Here is a 20615-nt window from a genome sequence, read left to right as displayed (position 1 = left end):
TCTATAGATAGTGTATAATTCTAAGAAATTGATGGATAATTACAAAAGCGACATCAATTTCTATTTCCTTAATTATACCCAGATTAGTAATTCTTTTAATTATATAGTATATAATTTTTAAAGTTAATATAGATTAATAAAGATATATATAAAAGTGTCAGACCTTACAGAACATTTTCAAAAATTAAGTTGAAAAAGTTAGTGTTTGTAAAAAAGTTGCTATTTTAAATCCCCCTTGCGAGCAGAATAAGTGTTAGATTTTCAAAAAAAATGATATCAAACGAAAGAAAAATATCTAAGGTTTTAGTATAAAAAAAAATTATGTTGATTTGTTTATTTTTTAAAAAATTATGGAAGTTTTAGGAAAAAAAAGTGAAAAAAATGACAAAATTTACCGATTATTAAAATTTTCAATTTTTAAGGGTTATATCTTCAACTAAATACAATTTGTGATCTTTTGACGTATTTTTGAAAAAAAAGATTGTTTGACGTATCATTGAAAGAAATCGGTTTGATGAGAGCTGAGAAAAAGTGGCAACAGACATCACAAAAAAAAAAAAAAACACATCAAGGTAAAATTAATACCATTTCCGCTTTGCATCGAAGCTAAAAGTTATGTCAGTTTTAAGAAAAATGTACAGATTTAAAAATTTTTTTTTTTTCATTTTTTAAGAGCAATGTTTTCAATTAGATATGATTTGCAATCTTTTGGTGTATCGTTAAAAAAATCGGTCCAGTGTGATTTAAAAATCTGAAGACAGACTTAAAAAAAAAAACACATTATAATAAAATTAATACCTTCTCAGTCTCGCATCAAAGCTAAAAGACTATTCTTAAGCGTGGATTTTAGGGATAACTTTTAATAATTAAGTTAAAACTTATTATGTGTTTTTAACTATCAAAATGATAGTTTCCTTATAATAAACTTAATATTCACAATGGCTCAAGATAAAAATATTTAATTTTCATTTTGAAATTTTTTGTGAAAAATTATTATTCAACGAAAATATTAAATAATTGCATATTAAATTATTCACACTTATCTGAATTATCAATTATCAAATGAATTAAAATTATCTATAGTGATAATAGTATCACTATAGATACTATTATTCTAATACATAAGTATTCATACTAAAGACTTTAGAATCTTTTTATGTATAATTTATAAGCAGTTCTAAATGATTAACATAATTTTTAAAATATTAATTTATAAATAATAAAAAATGAGAGATATTTTTTGTAGATTGGAAACACTGCGAATTTAAAAGTAATTATGTAAACTTATTTTATGTTGAAAACTGTTAGAGTCAATTAAGAATCTATCTTTTCAACTAATTTCTAATCCCTGAAAAGTTTTTCTACGAATGTTAGCTCATTTTTGCTTATATACTTTTCAAGATGAGTGATCGTGATTTAAAAATTGAAATACACTGTGCTGTACGATTTTGACTTCAATTAAACAAATCTGCTCCTGAAATCGTTAAGATAATAGTAACATTTTAAAAAAGAATTCCAAAGTGAGTTAACAATATACCGGTCATTTAATCGGCATTCAAAAAGAAACACGTCGAGTCTTCGCCGCCGATAAAACTTTTAAAGAAAAAACATGTCGAAAAGTTCATACATTTTTGCAATATATTTTAATAATATATATTTTTTTTTATTTTTCAAAAATTTTGCCTATTTTTATAATGTAATGGCATTTTTACCTTTATCTTAATAATTTGATCATCAAGTACAAAAGTAGCACTGTCAAGAAGAATAATGGAGATTAGCAATAGAAGTTTACTAGTTATTTTGAATTTACCTAAAAACAACTAGTGATAAAACCAAAAACATCCGTGTCTCAGAGCTCACCGCATTAATTACTTTCAACGATATGTTAGAAGATCACAAATTGTAACAATTCGAAGAAATTCTCTCAAAAATTGAAAAAATTTCCCTCGTTTCCCATAAAGGGGGGAAATCTCCAAAAAAATTACAATTTTATTTACAAGTTTTAATTTGAAATTTATCAATTTTTTTTAGTTAAAACTGCTAAAACTTTTTCAAAAAAAACTAAATTAATATAATTTTTTTTTATAAATGTATAATGTCTTTACCTATAATCTGGTATATTTTTTTATAAGTATGATCTTTTACATGCCCTAAAGGATTCAAAATGACAACTTTTTCACAAAAACTTAAATTTTTCAATTTAAATTTTGAAAATGTTCCNTCTGATATATTTTTTTATAAGTATGATCTTTTACCTGCCCAAAAGGATTCAAAATGACAACTTTTTCACAAAAACTTAAATTTTTCAATTTAAATTTTGAAAATGTTCTGGAAATACTGATATTTTTTTATATATCTTAAATAAAAGTTTATTTAAAATACTTTAATATGAAAATAAAAATTTCGAACATCATTTTGTCTTTACAGTGAAAATGACTACCGTATGCTATTTTTGTTCAAAACTTAAAAATGCATATAAAAAGTTGAACTTCTTCAACTTAATTTTTGAAAGTGTTCCAGAAATTTTGACATTTTTATACTGAATATATCTTAAATTAAAGCTTATGATATATAATTAATTATGAAAAAAAAAACAATTCAGACTTTATTTCGTTTTCATGGTGAAAACGGACATCAAAGTTAATAAAAAAAATACGATATTTGTAATAAAATTCTTTTTTTTATATTTTTAACTTTATAATGCTATAAATTTTTGAAAAATGTATAGATCATAATAATTTTTTTTAATAAAATTACTATTTATATTCTTATTTTGTGCAACATACTTTTTATTCAATCGGACTATTTCCCTTTATTTCTCTAACATTAAAAATAAGGGTATTTAATAAATGTATTACAATATACTATTTTGCATATTTTAGGTAGTAACACAGAACGAAAATAACAATGAAAATCTCAAAAGTTCTGTAGTTGATTTGAAGAATGAATTTAAACACGAGAGTAACTATTTAACAAATTATTATAAAAAATCGATATGTTTTTTAATATAATTGTATTTTTTAGAAAATAATTTTTGCAGAATTAGTCATGTGCTGATAAAAATATTATTCTACAAGGCAAAGTTGAAGAAATCATACTTTGGTGATCGTTACAATTTTTCTTACAATCATAATGTAATATATAAAATTTCAAAATTACATACTCCAAAATCGATATATGAATCTTATTATGAATTTTTTTAACTAATATTTAAAATATTCTAAAATTATAAAAATTGTAATCCCTACATCCAATAATTTATTGTATTTCATTATTATTATTGCTTAAAGTTTATTTAAATTTAATTTTCAATTTATTGTAGATTCTGTGCCGCTCTTGGTTTATTTGTACTTGTAATTGCTTAAAATAATCCGCCAATCTTATTATTTGGACAAAAATATAAACGGTATGTCTGTTAAATGCAATAAATTCTTTCTGACATATATTTTATTTATATATCCTAATAATATTTTTAAGTCACGTTAAATAAAAAATAATTTGGTTTCGTCTTTTTTTTGTTCTTAAAACAGTGTTTCAATTAAAAAATATCATAAAACTGATGCGAATACATATATTTTAAAAGCTAATGCTAAAATTTTAAATAGACAATTGATTTGAAGTCAAATTCCTTTCCTTTTAGATAAACATATAGCATTATCAAGCATTTTTAATTACCCCCAATCAAAAAATTTTGATCTCCCAGTGTTTTTATTAATGTTCCATTTAATTCACAGTAAAAAGTTCAAAAATTGTAATTTACATAATTCCAGCCTTTTAATCAAAAGCATTAGTTTATATGCCTACAAGATTTAAATTTCTCATAACAATACTCGATTTTTAACTTAATGATAAACATTGTTTAATTGATTTTTAATTACATAATTGTAATTCTTAATAGTTAGTAAACTGTTATAATTATTTTAATGTGAAATAAAAATATGTATTTAAATATTTTAGCTATGTAAAACCTATTGAAATACCTTTAAACCCATTATTGTGATATCTAAGCTTTTGGAGATAAGCTACAAAATTGTCGTAACACAAATTAAACACCAAGAGAGGAGTTTGTAGTAGTTGAAGTGTTTACGACAATGATGTTGAGTCTTCCGCCTGGTTATTCACGTGCGTGTGATCATACGGCAGTTACCGTGCTCAGCTGACACTCCGGATTAGCTGTGAGTGTCAAAAGGCCGCTGTTGTAGGAAGGGAATAAAGGTAACACCTAGGTATAAGGTGCAGATGAAGTGCAAGACACAAATACTATAAAATGTCGAGGATGAGAGTAGGTAGGTTAAAAAAGAAAAAAGACTTGAATTTATGCAGTAAGCCGGACAGTAACAACCAAGTACTGAGACTGATAAATGACACGAAGCACTGGAGTCGACTGACCACGATGGCCAGTATTTTTGGGTTTTTATAATAATTCTGACGATCGCAAATTTAATAATAAAACTAATATTTCAGGGAAAAAAAATTTTGTACTATCATATATTATTAGCAAAATTACGTATATCAGAGAAATTCTTTTTTTAAAATTTGTTTTTTCTTTACTATAGTAAAGAAACATATAACTATAGTTAATCGTTAATTGGTCAAGAAAAAGTAAAAATTTTAATCTTTAATCATATGAAATTTGATTTGTGTTTTAATAAAGTTTTACTTTGCACAGTAAATTTGAACACTTGATGACATCATAAAAAAAATTGTTTTAAAGTCTAAATTTAAATGTGTCAATACATTAAAATCTAATTTTTTTTTTAAAAATAACATTATTCTAGTTAAATAATTAATATTTGCACTATTTCAGTATAAATTGTAAAACATTATATGTAAAATGACACAGCTAGAATTTAAATATTTGAATAATTTATTTCTAAATTGTTATTTTCTTAAGTAAAATAATCATAGTAATGCATTTGAAAACTATACTAATTTTTTGTTCATTTTGTTTTTTTACCGGAATAATAGTAAGTTTATTCCAACTTTTATTTATTTATTTATTAAATATGATAATTTTATATTTAAAGAGCGTGGGACTTAACGTACGTCAAATAGACCTCTTTGAAAAATTGATAATTAGTTGTAAATATGGTAATAATATCAATTTAATACAACATGCATTATTTTGTCATGATATCAAAGAGACTTACAATGATTATAACGTTGATGATAATTTATAATTAATATAATTTTTAGCTTTAGATTTACTGACACGATTTTCTCAATATACCCGCCAATTAATATACTTAATTCACTTTTAAATTTATTTAGAATATAAAAAAAAAACTCAACCCAGCAAAGTGGGGTCGCGGCGTAGTGAGGACGTGTCATTGTTAGGTCTAGTATAGATTTAATCTGGCAGTGATTAAAATCACTATCTATAAAAACGCTTCGATATAAATCTGTAGATAGTGTTTAATTTTAAGAAATTGGTGTATTACTACAAAAGCAACATGATCTCCTATTTCCTTATTTATATCCTTATTATATGTTTTATGATTTATAAGTGTAATATATGTATAAAAATTTACTATAGCAATTAAGTATAGTATAAAATTGATATTCAATAATTTAGTAGTGTAATTTTTACGATAAATTAAAAAAAATTATAAAGTAGTTAAAACTTTTATGGCAAACGCATATATAAGTTAAATTTCTTGTTGCAATATTTAAAAAAAAAAACCCAGCACAGGGGGATCGCGGCACAGTGGTGACGTAGCATAGTTGGATCAAGTATTATGATATCTGACAGTGATTAAATTCACTATCAAAAAAAACGCTTCGATCCTAATCTTTAGATAGTGTTTAATTTAAAAAAATTGGTAGATTATTCCAAAAGCTACATGATCTGCTATATTCTTATTAATATCCTGATTTAGATAAAGATATATGTAAGGGATTATTAAAAAATATTATTTCTCATAAAAAAATAATGTTGATCCATACACTTTTCAATAAGTTATATCATTATAAAGTTAAAAATGTAAAAAATAAAATCGAGAATTCTCACACAATAATAGCATTCGGTAACTATTTTCACCGTGAAGATAAAATAAAGTACGAAATTTTTTTTTTCGCATAATAAATAACATTACATTAGCTTTAATTTAAGATATATATAAAAGTGTCAGACTTTCCGGAACACTTTCAAAAATTAAGTTGAAAAAATTAATTTTTTGTAAAAGAGTTGTCATTTTAAATTCCCCCGTGTAGGCAGGTAAAAAGTCAGATTTATAAAAAAAATATACCAAATGATAAGTAATGATATCATGCATCTATAAAAAAAATAATTTCATTGATATGTTTATTTTTTAAAAAGTTGCGGCAGTTTTTAGTAAAAAAAATTGAAAAAATTTCGAAAATTAGCCATTTTTAAATTTGTAATTTTTTTGAAGGTTTCCCCCATTTACGGGGAACGAGGGAATTTTTTTCAATTTTTGAGGGTAATGTCTTCGACTAGATACGATTTGTGATCTTTTGACGTATCATTGAAAGAAATCGGTTTGGTGAGAGCTGAGAAAAAGTGGTAACAGACACAAAAAAAAAAAAAAACACATCATAGTAAAACCAATACCTTCTCAGCTTCGCATCGAAGCTAAAAATTGATATTGATTTCTTCATTTTTGAAAAAGTTATAGCAGTTTTAAGTAAAAGAAATTTTAAAAAATTAGCGATTTTAAATATGTAATTTTTTTGAAGGTTTCCCCCATTTACGGGGAACGAGGGAAAATTTTTCAATTTTTGAGGGTAATGTCTTCGACTAGATACGATTTGTGATCTTTTGACGTATCATTGAAAGAAATCGGTTTGGTGAGAGCTGAGAAAAAGTGGTAACAGACACAAAAAAAAAAAAAAACACATCATAGTAAAACCAATACCTTCTCAGCTTCGCATCGAAGCTAAAAATTGATATTGATTTCTTCATTTTTGAAAAAGTTATAGCAGTTTTAAGTAAAAGAAATTTTAAAAAATTAGCGATTTTAAATATGTAATTTTTTTGAAGGTTTCCCCCATTTACGGGGAACGAGGGAAAATTTTTCAATTTTTGAGGGTAATGTCTTCGACTAGATACGATTTGTGATCATTTGTCGTATCTTTATAATCAAACGTTTTCTACACTATAAATAAAAATTTTCAATTCATACAAAGTTAATTTTTGTTTCGTATGAGTCAGCTAGACCGTAGAATGTTTAGTTTTGCACCGCACTAGAATGCCGTTTACTTTAAGTCTGTTGAAATCACTATTATTGTAGCAGGAGGATGACGGCTAATCGCACATCTAATAAGTAACGAGAGTAGACAATAATTAATGGCACGTAATGGTGGATAAAATCAGACGGCGGAAAGCGACTATAGCAGTGAAGTTATTTAGCCATATAATGTTGTTTTTATGTGTACGATACGAGTCACTAAGGTTTTTCTAATTTGGTAAATGTGAATTATTATATTTTAATTGTAAACATATGACAGAATAATAATATTTCTATAGTGTAGATAAAATGTTAGTACTTTTCAGTCAGTGGTTTTTAAACTACAGACATGGATTTAAACTTACCTGTTCAGCGCAAATATGCGTACGATGGCATGTACCAAACGGGTGTAGTAATGTTATACTGCAGTGCACGATTAGTGACATATACTTATTTGCTGTTAAAACTCATTAGTAAAATATTAATATATTTCATGTTTGTACTAACATCAAGTCAAAATTTTATGGTGGTGTAACTATGTAAACTAATACTATTAAGAGATTACTAATAAGAAAATTTTTTTCGTATTTTTAAATAATTTTTTAGCTTAGATGTAAAGCTGAGAAGGTATTAATTTTACTATGATGTGTTTTTTTTTGTCTGTTACCACTATAAATCAGCTCTCACTAGACCGATTTTGATGATAAATACGTAAAAAGCTTACAAATAGTATTTAGTCGAAGACATTACCATAAAAATTGAAAATAATTCTCTCGCCTCCCGTAAATGGGGAAATTTCCTAAAGAATTGAAATTTTAATAATCAGTTACTTTCAAGATTTTTTCAATTTTTTTCTTAAAAAAGTCATAACTTTTTTGAAAATGAACAAACCACGCATTTGGGTATTTACCTATCATTTGATAAATTTTTGTGAACATTTGATCTTTTACATGCATACAGGAGGGTTTCAAAATGGAAACTTTTCCATTAAAAATTAACTTTTTCAAATAAACTTTTGAAAGTGTTCCGGAAATACTGATACTTTTATAATAAAATATCTTAAAATAAAGCTTATGTAATATACTTTAATTTAAAAAAAAATAATGTGAACCTGGATTTGCCTTTATGGTTAATAAGACTGCTGTATTAAAAAAATATGATATTTTTGTGAAAAAAATTCTTGATTTTATAATTTTTATTTTAGCTTCCATGCGAAGGTGAGAAGGTTTTACTATGATGTGTTTTTTTTTTTGTGTGTCTGTTATCACTTTTTTTCAAGTCTCACCGAACGGATTTTTTTTCAACAATACGTCAAAAGATAACAAATCGTATCTATTCGAAGACATTACCTCCAAAAAAATTTAAAATTTAAAAATCCCTAATTTTCGAAATGTTTTCAATTTTTTCACTAAAAACTGCCAGAACTTTTTCAAAAATGGACAAATCATTATAGTTTTTTTTTTATATAGTTGAATGAATCATTAATGAATGTAATCATTACTTATCATTTGATATATTGTTTTCATAAATCTGACCATTTACCTGCCCAAAGGGGGAGATTTAAAATGACCACTTTTTTACAAAAAATTAACTTTTTCAACTTAGCTTTTGAAAATGTTCCGGAAGGTCTGACACTTTTATATATATCTTAAATTAAAGTTAATGATTACATTAACTTTATTATGGAAAAAAAAATTTCGGACTTTATTTTGCCTTCATGGTGAAAATGGCTACCGAATGCTATTTTCATGTGAAAATTCTCAATATTATATTTTTATTTTTAACTTTATAATGCTAGAACTTCTTGAAAAGTGTATGGATCAATAAAATTTTATCATGAGAAATACTGTTTATATACTTCTCTCATTTGACCTTTTTTTTTATTTAAATTTGACGATTTCCCTCTATACAAAATGTAGTTCAAACCTTTAAATATGCGTATAGATAGTAGAACTTTATCAACTTAACTTTTGAAAACAGCACAAAAAGTTGAAAAGAAAAGTACATTTTTTCTTCTGGCCAAAGTTCCATGTAGTTTAGTGTATTTATTCATAAGTAACAAACAGTTTTTATTGTAAAGTATTGCGTTAAGCCATTTAAATTTTTATACGTGTTAAAAGTAACGAGGTATACAACAACTTTATTATTTTTATAATTTCTCCGTATAAATTACAATATTAAATTATTTAATATCATTTGCATGCTAAATTTAATTACTATAATTATTATTTATTCATATATTATATTTTTAAATTAATGAACCACTAATCTGGATATAATAAAGGAAATAGGAGTTATTGTTGCTTTTGTAATTATACACAAATTTCTTAGAATTAAACATTATCTACAGATTTGCATCGAATCGTTTCTTATTATAGTAATGTTAATCACTGTTAGGTATCATCTATACTTTCCCCGTCCATACTTTGCTTCAACCCTACTGTGCTACCGTTTTTTATACTTATTTTTTTAAAAAAAATATTAAATTGATGATGTTTAATTTTCAATTTTTTTTTTAATCCTGTTGTGGTTTAATAATACATTATATCGTCCAGTAGTTTAGTGACCCTTGTTTTTCTTATTTTACAGCACCATAAAAGTTACAAAATTTTTATTTTGTGGCCCAATTATTCGAATTTTGAAGTGAATCTTTTTTATAGATAGTCCGAAAAATACGATAATCGAGCGTCATGATCGGCCACGGTTGGCTGTAAAGTATATTTTACATTATAATTTAATTTATGAAGTTTTAGTTTATCCGCGCATACTCGTAATACGCAAATGTTTTCTTTTTTATGATATGTGTAACCTTTTAACATAAATAAGAAGTTATCCTAATTTTTATTAAAAAATACAGCATTATACAATTCCGAACAACAAAAGTTTACAAATGTTATACTGTGTAACTGAATTTTTCTTATATTCTAAAATAATACTAAAAATTTAATTTTCTTTGAAATAGAAAAATTATTTTATTAACGTATTTTCATTAAATTTTGCAAACCTAATTTCTTTAAACACCCTACAACTGATTTTAAAAATTACGTTTAGTAAATTTGAATGTAATAAGATATGATAAAAATTATTTCTTGAAATATATTTTTATATTTTCATTATGTTTTGAGAAAAATTATTAAAAAAACATGAAATTTTAAATACACTATATTTAAGATATTCATATTTTATAGATGAAAAAACTGTAAGAATTTTCAAGATTTTGAATTTTTTGGTTAAAGTTAATAAGACAAGCGATAACAAAAAAGTAAAATCACATAATAATTAGTTTATTATCCTTTATATATGACTTATTTATTAAATTATTTTTTATTCTTTAGGTTGAAAAACTTGGTATAAATGAGGTTCAATTAATCTCAAATATATTCAGTTATCTTGATACAGACAACGATTGCTTGATAGATACGAAACAATTCATTACATTGATTGACTATTGTGTTTATACTGTAAACATAACTATAAATTTATTTGAAAATATTCATAATTATTTACATACAAGATACATTGTCCAAGATTTTTTCTCTCTACCCAAAAATAATAGAGCTCACAGTGATTTTGAAAAAATAACTAATAAAATCATAAACATATATGCACAAGAATTATGACCAAAAATATTCAGTGTTCCTCACAATAACTTTACATATATTTTTATTCTCAATTTTTAATAAATCTCACAAGACAATTATAGTTGCTTTAACTTTTCTGAATTAGAACTTAACCAACTTTATACAGTGCATTTTATTAAATATACTACCACTCATTTTTCGTTAAATAATGATTTTTTCATAAAAGAGTATAGAATAAAATTAAATTTTTTAGCTTTGATGCGAAGCTGAGATGGTATTAATTTTACTAATTGTTTAGGTGATGTTTTTTTTTTATTATTATTATTTTTTTTTTGTCTGTTATCACTTTTTCTCAGCTCTCACAGGATTGAACGCTATGTCAAAGATCACAAATCGTATCTAATCGAAGATATTACCCTCAAAATTGAAATAATTTCCCTTAATCCCCGTAAATGGCGGAAATCTCCAAATATCACAAATTTCAAATGGCTAATTTTCGAAATTTTTTCAATTTTTAGCTTCGATGCGAAGCGGAGAAGGTATTAATTTTACTATGATGTGTTTTTTTTTTATGTCTGTTGCCACTTTTTCTCAGCTCTCACTGGACCGATTTCTTTCAAAAATACGTCAAAAGATCACAAATCGTATCTAGTTGAAGACATTACCCTTAAAAATTGAAAAAAATTCCCTCGTTCCCCGCAAATGGGGGAAATATCCAAAAAAATTACAAATTTAAAAATCGCTAATTTTCGAAATTTTTTCACTTTTTTTTCTTAAAACTTCCATAACTTTTTGAAAAATCAACAAATCAACATAATTTTTTTTTATACTAAAACCTTAGATATTTACCTTTCATTTGATATCATTTTTTTGAAAATCTATCACTTAACCTGCTCATTGGGGGGGATTTAAAATGGCAACTTTTTTACAAAAATTAATTTTTTCAACTTAATTTTTGAAAATGTTCCGGAAAGACTGCGTCCTTTAAACATATATCAAATTAAAGCTTATTTTATGTACTACAAAATGAAAAAAAAAAATTTGTCCCGACACTTTTTTTTCTACATTTAAACGGCTGCCGTAGTTAAAAAAACACTATTTTTGTGTTAAAATTTTCGATTTTCGATTTTAAATTTTCAACTTAAAAATGCTATAACTTTTTGAAAAATGTATATATCAGCACAAATTTTTTTTTTCTAAATACATTATAAGTACATCTTTCATTTGACATACTTTTTATTAAAATTGGACAATTTCCCCTTATATAGGGGGCGTTCAAAACTTAAAATATTGTAAAAAACATAGATCTTTTTCAACTGAACTTTTGAAAATGTTCCGGAAATACTGCGTCCTTTAAACATATATCAAATCAAAGGTTATGTTATATACTATCAAATGAAAAAAAAAAATTTGTCCCGACATCTTATCTTCTATGTGCAAATGGCTGTCGAAAATTTAAAAAAAAATGTAATGTTTGCGATAAAAATTACATTTTATCGGGATGTTTTTTGTACTTAAAATTGCCATAACTTTTTTAAAAATGAACAAATAAAAATAATATTCTTTTGTATCGAAACCTTAGATATTTCCCTTTCATTTGATATAATTTTTTTTGAAAATCTTACACTTATTCTGCTCATTGAGGGGATTTAAAATAGTAACTTTTTTACAAAAAATAACTTTTTCAACTTAATTTTTGAAAATGTTCCGGAAATACTGCGTCCTTTAAACATATATAAAATTAAAGCTTATTTTATGTACTACAAAATGAAAAAAAAAAATTTGTCCCGACGATCTATCTTCTATACGCAAATGGCTACCATATTGAAAAATATACTATTTTTGTATGATAATTATGGGTTTTGTATTTTATTTTAATAGAAGTTGATGTTGCTTTTGCAATTATCCATCAATTTTTTAAAATTAAACACTATCTACAGATTTGCATCGAAGCGTTTCTTATGATAGTGATTTTAATCACTGTCAGATTAAATCTATACTGGACCCTACTATGCAATGTCTCCACTATGCCGCGACCCCACTGTGCTACCGTTTTTTTTTTTACTTAAAATTGCTATAACTTTTTCAAAAATGAACATATCAATATAATTCTTTTTTATATAAATGTGTAATATACACAATTTTTTTATGAGAAATAATATTTTTTAATAAACCCTTTTTCATTCGACATACTTTATCTTAATCGAGATATTAATAAGAAACTAGCAGATAATGTAGCTTTTGTAATTATCCACCAATTTCTTAGAATTAAACACTATCTACTGATTTGCATCGNAAAATTAAACACTATCTAAAGATTTGCATCGAAGCGTTTATTTTTGATAGTGATTTTAATCACTGTCAGATATCATTATACTTGATTCAACTATACCACGTCATAACTGTGCCGCGACCCCCCTGTGCTGGGTTTTTTTAAATTGTTCTTTTTCTGATTATTTACATGTAAAATACAATATACTTATTCGTGTATTTTTGAATTCTTCACAAAATTATCTATCTATTAATGGCAATTTTATAATTATGATGTTAATGTCATTCATAATTATAATTTTTTGCTAATTATCCATTAAAAAATATATATCGATAAAATATATAAACATATATTTTATTTATTATAAATTATATGAAAATTAAAATAATAAATTATTACTATTCTTAAGGTTAATCTGGGTACATTAGATGCTACTGTACATTCATCAGAAGCTCAAGAACATCAAATTAGGGGTTATCCAACAATAAAATTCTTCCCATCAGGCACATCTAGTTCTAGTGGAGCTGAAGAATATAAAGGTGGTCGAACATCCAATGATATTATTAGCTGGGCATTGCAGAAACATCAAGAAAATGTACCACCTCCTGAAGTTTTTGAGGTACTAAATTTTGTATAGNCCCTGAAGATTTTGAGGTACTAAATTTTGTATAGTTTATGTTTTTATGCAGGTATCATTATGTTTTTTTTTTTACAAAAAAAATTAATTGATTCAGAATAACGAAATTTGATGAAAATAATTTCATCTATTTCTCTTTATATAAAACTGAATAAATAAATATGACTGTTTTTTAATATAATCGATGTTACGAGAACAAACATTTTTTTTAGTAAGACAATTATTTTTCATACAATCAATGAGAAAATAAGATAATTTTCTTTCTTTGATTTTTAGCTTCGATGCGAAGCTGAGAAGGTATTTTTTTTACTATGATGTGTTTTTTTTTTATTTTTTTTTTTTGTGTCTGTGAACGCTCAATCTCAGCTCTCGCTGGACCGATTTTGATGAACAATATGTCAAAAGATCACAAATCGTATCTAGTCGAAGACATTACCCTCAAAAATTGAAAAAAATTCCCTCGTTCCCCGTAAACGGGGGAAATCCCCCAAAAAATTACAAATTTAAAAATCGCTAATTTTCGATATTTTTTNGAAATCCCCCAAAAAATTACAAATTTAAAAATCGCACATTTTCGATATTTTTCAATTTTTTTTACTTAAAATTGCCATAACTTTTTTAAAAATGATCAAATCAATATAATTTTTTATTATTATAGATGCTTAATGTCTTTATATATTATTTGGTATATTTTTTTTTTTAAATTTGACCTTTTTTCTGTCCACAGGGGGGGATTTAAAATGACAACTTTTTCACAAAAAATTTACTTTTTCAACATAACTTTTGAAAATGTTCCGGAAGGTCTGACACTTTTATATATATCTTAAANGGGATTCAAGACAACCAATAACTTTTTCAACGTAATTTTTGAAAGTGTTGATAAATAAAATACTGACTCTTTTATATATACCTTAAATTAAAGCTAATGTAATATGTTTTATTATGAAAAAATAAAATTTTGGACTTTGNTTTCTTCACGGCGAAAATGGCTACTGAATGCTATTTTCGTATGAAAACTCTCGATTTTATTATTCATATTATATTTAACTTTATAATGCTATAACTTATTGAAAATTTTATGGATCCACACAATTTTTTTANGTTTCATGATGAGAATGGCTATCGTACGCTTTTTTGTGTTAAAATTCTCGATTTTATATTTTACATTTTTTAATTTATATTTCTATAACTTTTTGAAAGCTGTATGGTTCAATACAATTTTTTTATGAGAAATAATTTTTTAATAATTCTTTCATTCATCATATTTTTTTTTAAATCGGACCATTTCCCTTAATACAGGAGTGGTTCAAAACATAAAAATGCATAAAGAAAGTAAAACTTTTTCAACTTATATTTTGGAAGTTTTCCAGAAATACTGACACTTTTATATACATATATATTTATATAAATTTAAAGGTTATATTATATACTTTGATATGATATTACAAGTAGGCAATTCCTATCGCGTTGAGATATTGGATATGACCCCATTAGATCAATACTAACAAACTCCTATTGCCGGCGGCGCTGTCTTGGTCGCATCGGGTCGTCTTGCTTTTGGTTCAGCGGTTTGTAATAGATATTTAGCACTTATAATTTTATTTTATTTATATTTTTATAATAATGATTTTTTTTAATAAACCGCATTGTAATGAGAGATGATAGATATAAAAACACCAATACATGTATGAAATATTAACGCAAATTAGTAGAACAATAGATTGCGCATAGATCTCTCTAAATTAATTACCTAGCCAATGAGAAGCATTGTGCAAATTAAACTAATTCTCCCCCTCATAAAACAGGCCTATAAAAGAGCAATTTCTAGCTCATTCGNATAAATTAAATTTTTATTTAGTATTTTATGAGTTGTTCCAATTAAGAATTTTTTTAATTCTTCAATTGGAGTGTCTATTTAATAAGTGCATTTCGAAAATCTACCTTAGCACATCTAGCGGCTAAAACTGTTGGTAAAACAATGGTTTATGGCATGTCACTAAGGAGATCGTAGAGTGTATCTTAAATTGAATAGATACGTGTTTGATTGATTGCACAAGATACTGATGGTTTGTTGAAATCATTATCCTAGCACATCTAGCGGTTAAAACTGTTGGTAAAACAATAGTTTATGACATGTCACTAGGGATTGATTCTCATATTCCATTACGTTTCTTTTCGGCAAGCAGTTTTTGACTCTGTAAGGTCCGTGCATCGACGAGAGTAATCTCCGATGGTGTAGCCAGCCTGTCTCTAACTATGTCGACTCTCATGTCAAATACACAATTTCATAAAATATTGATAGTTTATTGAAGTCATTACCCTAGCACATCTAGCGGTTAAAACTATTCGTAAAACAATAGTTTATAACGTGTCACTAGGGATTGGTTCTCATAAGCTATCTGGTTATATTTTTTCTCATTTCAAAATATAAAGTAACACATATACTCAGACACCAAGTATAGAAAATAATTACAGTTAAGTAATATTTCAAGTTTAATAATTTGCATAATTTTACAAAAATTAATAAGTAAATAAAAGTCAGTACTCTCTTTATATATATATATATTTTTTACGCAATAAACAATCAAGCTAGCTGGACACAAGGTAAGAAATTATATTTCTAAGCATGTCATAAAATTAAGGGTAGACTTAAGATAAATCAAGAATAACTTTTATCGAGGGAATAATAGAATTGTTAAAGGTGGATAATTTGAAAAGTTATTAATAACTACTTTCTCACCATTTGGGTCATAATAGTGCGCGTTCAACGTAGATGTTTTAACTTGTATTATACAATTACATAAAGAAAATAATTCAGCCATTAAGGCTTGGCGCCCAACAATTGGACAGTAGCATCTTACATGAACACACGCTGTTTCCCATTCATATAGCATGACCAATAAATATTAAGAGTCGTAAAATCCTCCTCCGTAATCATTGCACATTTCATTGTAGAATTAATATGACTCAGGTGTGAATCATCCGAATATAATTTTCCTTCAATTTACTTTTTACGACAAACTACGCGCAGTGGTAGGATCTTAATAACGAGTTCATGGATATATATATTGTATGCTATATTTTCACCTTGTAGCTAAACGTATTTCAACAATCCGTTAACCATAACATCTATATATAACATCTACATTCTATTATTATTCCTCTTTCTTAATTATAAAAAATATAAATATCACACATATGGCCGCTTATTTTATTTCCTTCATCATCCTTCATTATAATAATTTCTCTTCATTCGTTATGTTATTATAATTAATATCCATAACCTATTGCCATACTTTTCTTTTATAACAAAACAACCCCCTTATAGCCATTCTTTAATTTTTTTTATGACAAAAAGATAAATATCACATACATAGTCAATCTATATATATATAAGCACTAAACTTTTTTTATGACAGGTTAAACACAAGCATACGCATGAAATCATGCGATATATTGATGTATCGACTCTTTCATATTGTCCCAGAAGAAACGATTACCAATGCTATGGTAAGTTTCTTTTCACCCTGGATGTCCTGCAAAAACACGGTCATGATACCTCCTAGCAGGTGATCTGACATATCCGAAGGAACAACGATAATCTTCCCGTCTGTTCCGTTATTTACCGGGTATTTTAACAAAATACCATCTTGCAAGTTGTATTCTTGGTGTTAGCGCCTGTAAATTGGTTTATCACTCCGGAGCTTCCGGACATACTTGGCCAAAGTTTCATCTTTGGCTTGCCAGGTTCTTATATCGGAAATAGCTATATTCTTCGGATAGGTATTCTTTTTTTATGGCCCCTAGTATTTCGTACGGATAAATCTCCGGTCAACAGTGGATTATGGTAGTTTCCTTTTAAATGATCTTCATCTACCGGAGTTTTCTACACAGGGCTTCTTGATAGGGCGTCCGCTGCTTAATTTTCAACTCCAGGTACGTGCTGAATATCAATGTCGAACGCCCCAGCTTTAACGCCTAGCGGGTCAACTTACTGTTGGTGTAGGTAGGATAAGGAACAATGAAATACATTGGTTGATTCTATTGATTACTGTGATTCTAGTAGCCGAATTGTAATTATAAATTTATTTCAAAAAAATAACTAATAAAATCATAAAAATATATGCACACGAATTATAATCAAAAATATTCAGTGTTCCTCACAATTATTTAACATGTATTAAAAATCATATTAATTCATTTTATTTGTTCGTATAAGAAAAAAGTTATGTCAGTTTTAATAAAAATGTTTAAAAATATCGAAATATACAGATTTTAAAAATTAATTTTTTTTCATTTTAAGAGCGATGTCTTCAACTAAATATGATTTGCGATCTTTTGACGTATCGTTAAAAAAATTGGTCCAGTGATATTTAAAAATCTGACGACAGACTTCAAAAAAAACACATTATAATAAAATTATAACATTCTGATTCTCGCATCGAAGCTATTATATTATATTGACACGGCCCGCGTCGCTTCGTTATACACGATGCCCCGCGACTCGTGCCACCTTTATCAGCCGTCGCCCTACTATGAATATTTGACTGATCAACACCGCGTGCCATACGCCACGGTGCAAAGTCCAGCAAGTGCCGCACGGCCGACGACGACCCGCCGCAAATGGTGCGAGAGTCTTCCTCCTGTTGTGAAAGCGACAACGTCGACCAACCGAACCGCACCCGCGCACCTTCGCCTACAACGCTGCTAACCATTTTGCCGTTCAAGGTTTACGCCGGACATCGCGTCGTCGACGCCAGCGAAAGTGCCGCGATATTATGCGAAGATTATTATTACTGTGTTTATCTTTTCGGTTTGTTTTATTTTTGTTAAAATAATCTGTTGTCGCTCATTTAATAAACGGCCCACGGGTCTTTACCCTCAAACCAGTGTCGACCACATTTTTGTGACGTAAGTCGTGTCAATATTATAAACTTAATATATGTTTTTAACTATCACAATGAGAATAGTCTTTATTTTAATAGGGTGAGAACTGTAAGAGTTGTTAAAATTTTTATTTATAGAAAAGCGGAGTGTTCAGGCTGGGTAAAATGATTCTTAATCAATGAACAATCGTGCTCCATTACTTAAAATTATAAAACTTTTTAGAATATATATCCAAAACTAGTGTAAAGTTATACATTTGTACATAATTAATTAATTAATGTAAATCCCATTTTAAAATATAACTTAATATTTTACACGTTGGTATTGAATCAGTACTTGAAAAATGGTAAATTGTATTCTCTTTTTTTACTAATCTAATTTTTCTTCTTTCTTCTAGGGTGAAAGTTTTTTATCTAGTATCATGGAGCTCATATGCTCTTTTTTCTTTTGTTTTAATAGAAATTAGTTTTCTTCTTTAATTTTTATGCTACACGAAGCATTTTAATGTGCAATGTCGAAAAAATCATACATGATTTGTAATTTATTCAAAATTATTTTGTTTAAATTTTTCATTTTTTTTTTTATTTTTCAAAAACTATGCCTTTTTTTATAAAGTCATGGATTTTCACCTTTATCTTAATAATTTGATCATCAATTACAAAAGTAGCACTGTCAAAAAAACTAATGGAGATTAGCCTTTTATAAAAAAAGAATCGTAATTAATCAATTAGCAATAGAAGTTTGCTAGTTATTTTGAATTTACAGAGAGACAATTAGTGATAAAACCAACAACATCCGTGTCTCACTTGAATCCAATACTTAAATATTAAAGTATAAAGAGAACTAATTTCAGTCAATTAATAATACAATTTTTTTCAATTTTTATGATACTCAAAGCAATGTGCAAAATCGAAAATATCATATAATTCCATCATACCTTCTAATTCTTTTAGTCTACAAATTAGCTTCGATGCAAAGCTAAATTTTATTTATAAATCATTTTACTATGATGTGTTTTATTATTTTATTTTGTGTCTGTTACCACTTTTTCTCAGCTCTCATCAATCCGATTTCTTTCAATGATACGCCAAACAATCTCAAATCGTTTCTATTCGAAGACATTACTCTCAAAAATTGAAAAAATTTTCATCTTTCCCCATTAAGGGAGGAAATCTCCAAAAAAATTACTAATTACTAAAATTACTAATAATTTTATTTACATTTTTTAATTCGAAATTTATCAATTTTTTTTACTTAAATCTGCTAAAACTTTTTCAAAAAAGACTAAATCAATATAATTTTTTTTATAAATGTATAATGTCTTTACCTATCCTCTGGTTTTTAGTTTTTTATAAGTCGGACCTTTTACCTGCCCAAATGTTGGATTCAAAATGACAACTTTTACACAAAAACCTAACTTTTTCAATTTACATTTTGAAAATGTTCCAGAAATACTGACATTTTTATATATATATCTTAAATAAAAGTTAATTTAATATAAAAATTTCGAACTACTTTTTGACTTCAAGGTGAAAATGGTTACCGTATGCTATTTTTGTTCAAAACTTAAAAATGCATATAAAAAGTTGAACTTAATAAATATATTACAATAAATGCATTACAATAAACTATTTTGCATATTTTAGGTAGTAACACAGAACGAAAATGACAATGAAAATCTCAAAAGTGTTGTAGTTAATTTAAAGAAAGAAATTTATGATGAAAGTAATTATATAACAATTATTGTAATAATTCATATGCTTTATTATATTAATGTATTTTTTAGATGACAAACTACACAGTTTTAGTGATGTACTGATAAAAGTATTATTCTACAAGGCAAAATTTAATGATAGAGACTTTGGTAAACGTTACAATTTTGATGCCTATAATAATATACTATATAATATTTCAGAATTGTTTCCTCCATCATTGATATATAAATATTATTACCAATTTTTTTAACTATTATTTAAAATATTCTACACTTATAGAAAATTGTAATAAAATCTTTTATTGTATTTCATTAATATTTTAAATAAAATAAT

General features: G+C 26.2%; 1 protein-coding gene across 1 annotated transcript in view; it reads left to right on the top strand.

The window, feature by feature from the left end:
* LOC126905982 (uncharacterized) overlaps window positions 1-20615 on the top strand; it is a 102837-nt gene extending 82222 nt beyond the window's left edge. The window contains exons 3-7 of the mRNA XM_050686200.1: window positions 10379-10452; window positions 10526-10651; window positions 13453-13662; window positions 20214-20292; window positions 20354-20615. Of these exons, the coding sequence (XP_050542157.1) occupies window positions 10379-10452; window positions 10526-10651; window positions 13453-13662; window positions 20214-20292; window positions 20354-20532 (668 nt within the window). The 3' untranslated portion in view covers window positions 20533-20615. The remainder of the gene's footprint in view (window positions 1-10378; window positions 10453-10525; window positions 10652-13452; window positions 13663-20213; window positions 20293-20353) is intronic.

The sequence above is a fragment of the Daktulosphaira vitifoliae genome, unplaced genomic scaffold, assembly GCF_025091365.1.
Source record: "Daktulosphaira vitifoliae isolate Bord-2020 unplaced genomic scaffold, ASM2509136v1 Scaffold_4, whole genome shotgun sequence".
Lineage (NCBI taxonomy): Eukaryota > Metazoa > Arthropoda > Insecta > Hemiptera > Phylloxeridae > Daktulosphaira > Daktulosphaira vitifoliae.
The sequence above is the reverse complement of the archived record's forward strand: the minus strand, read 5'-3'. Positions and strand labels throughout refer to the sequence as shown.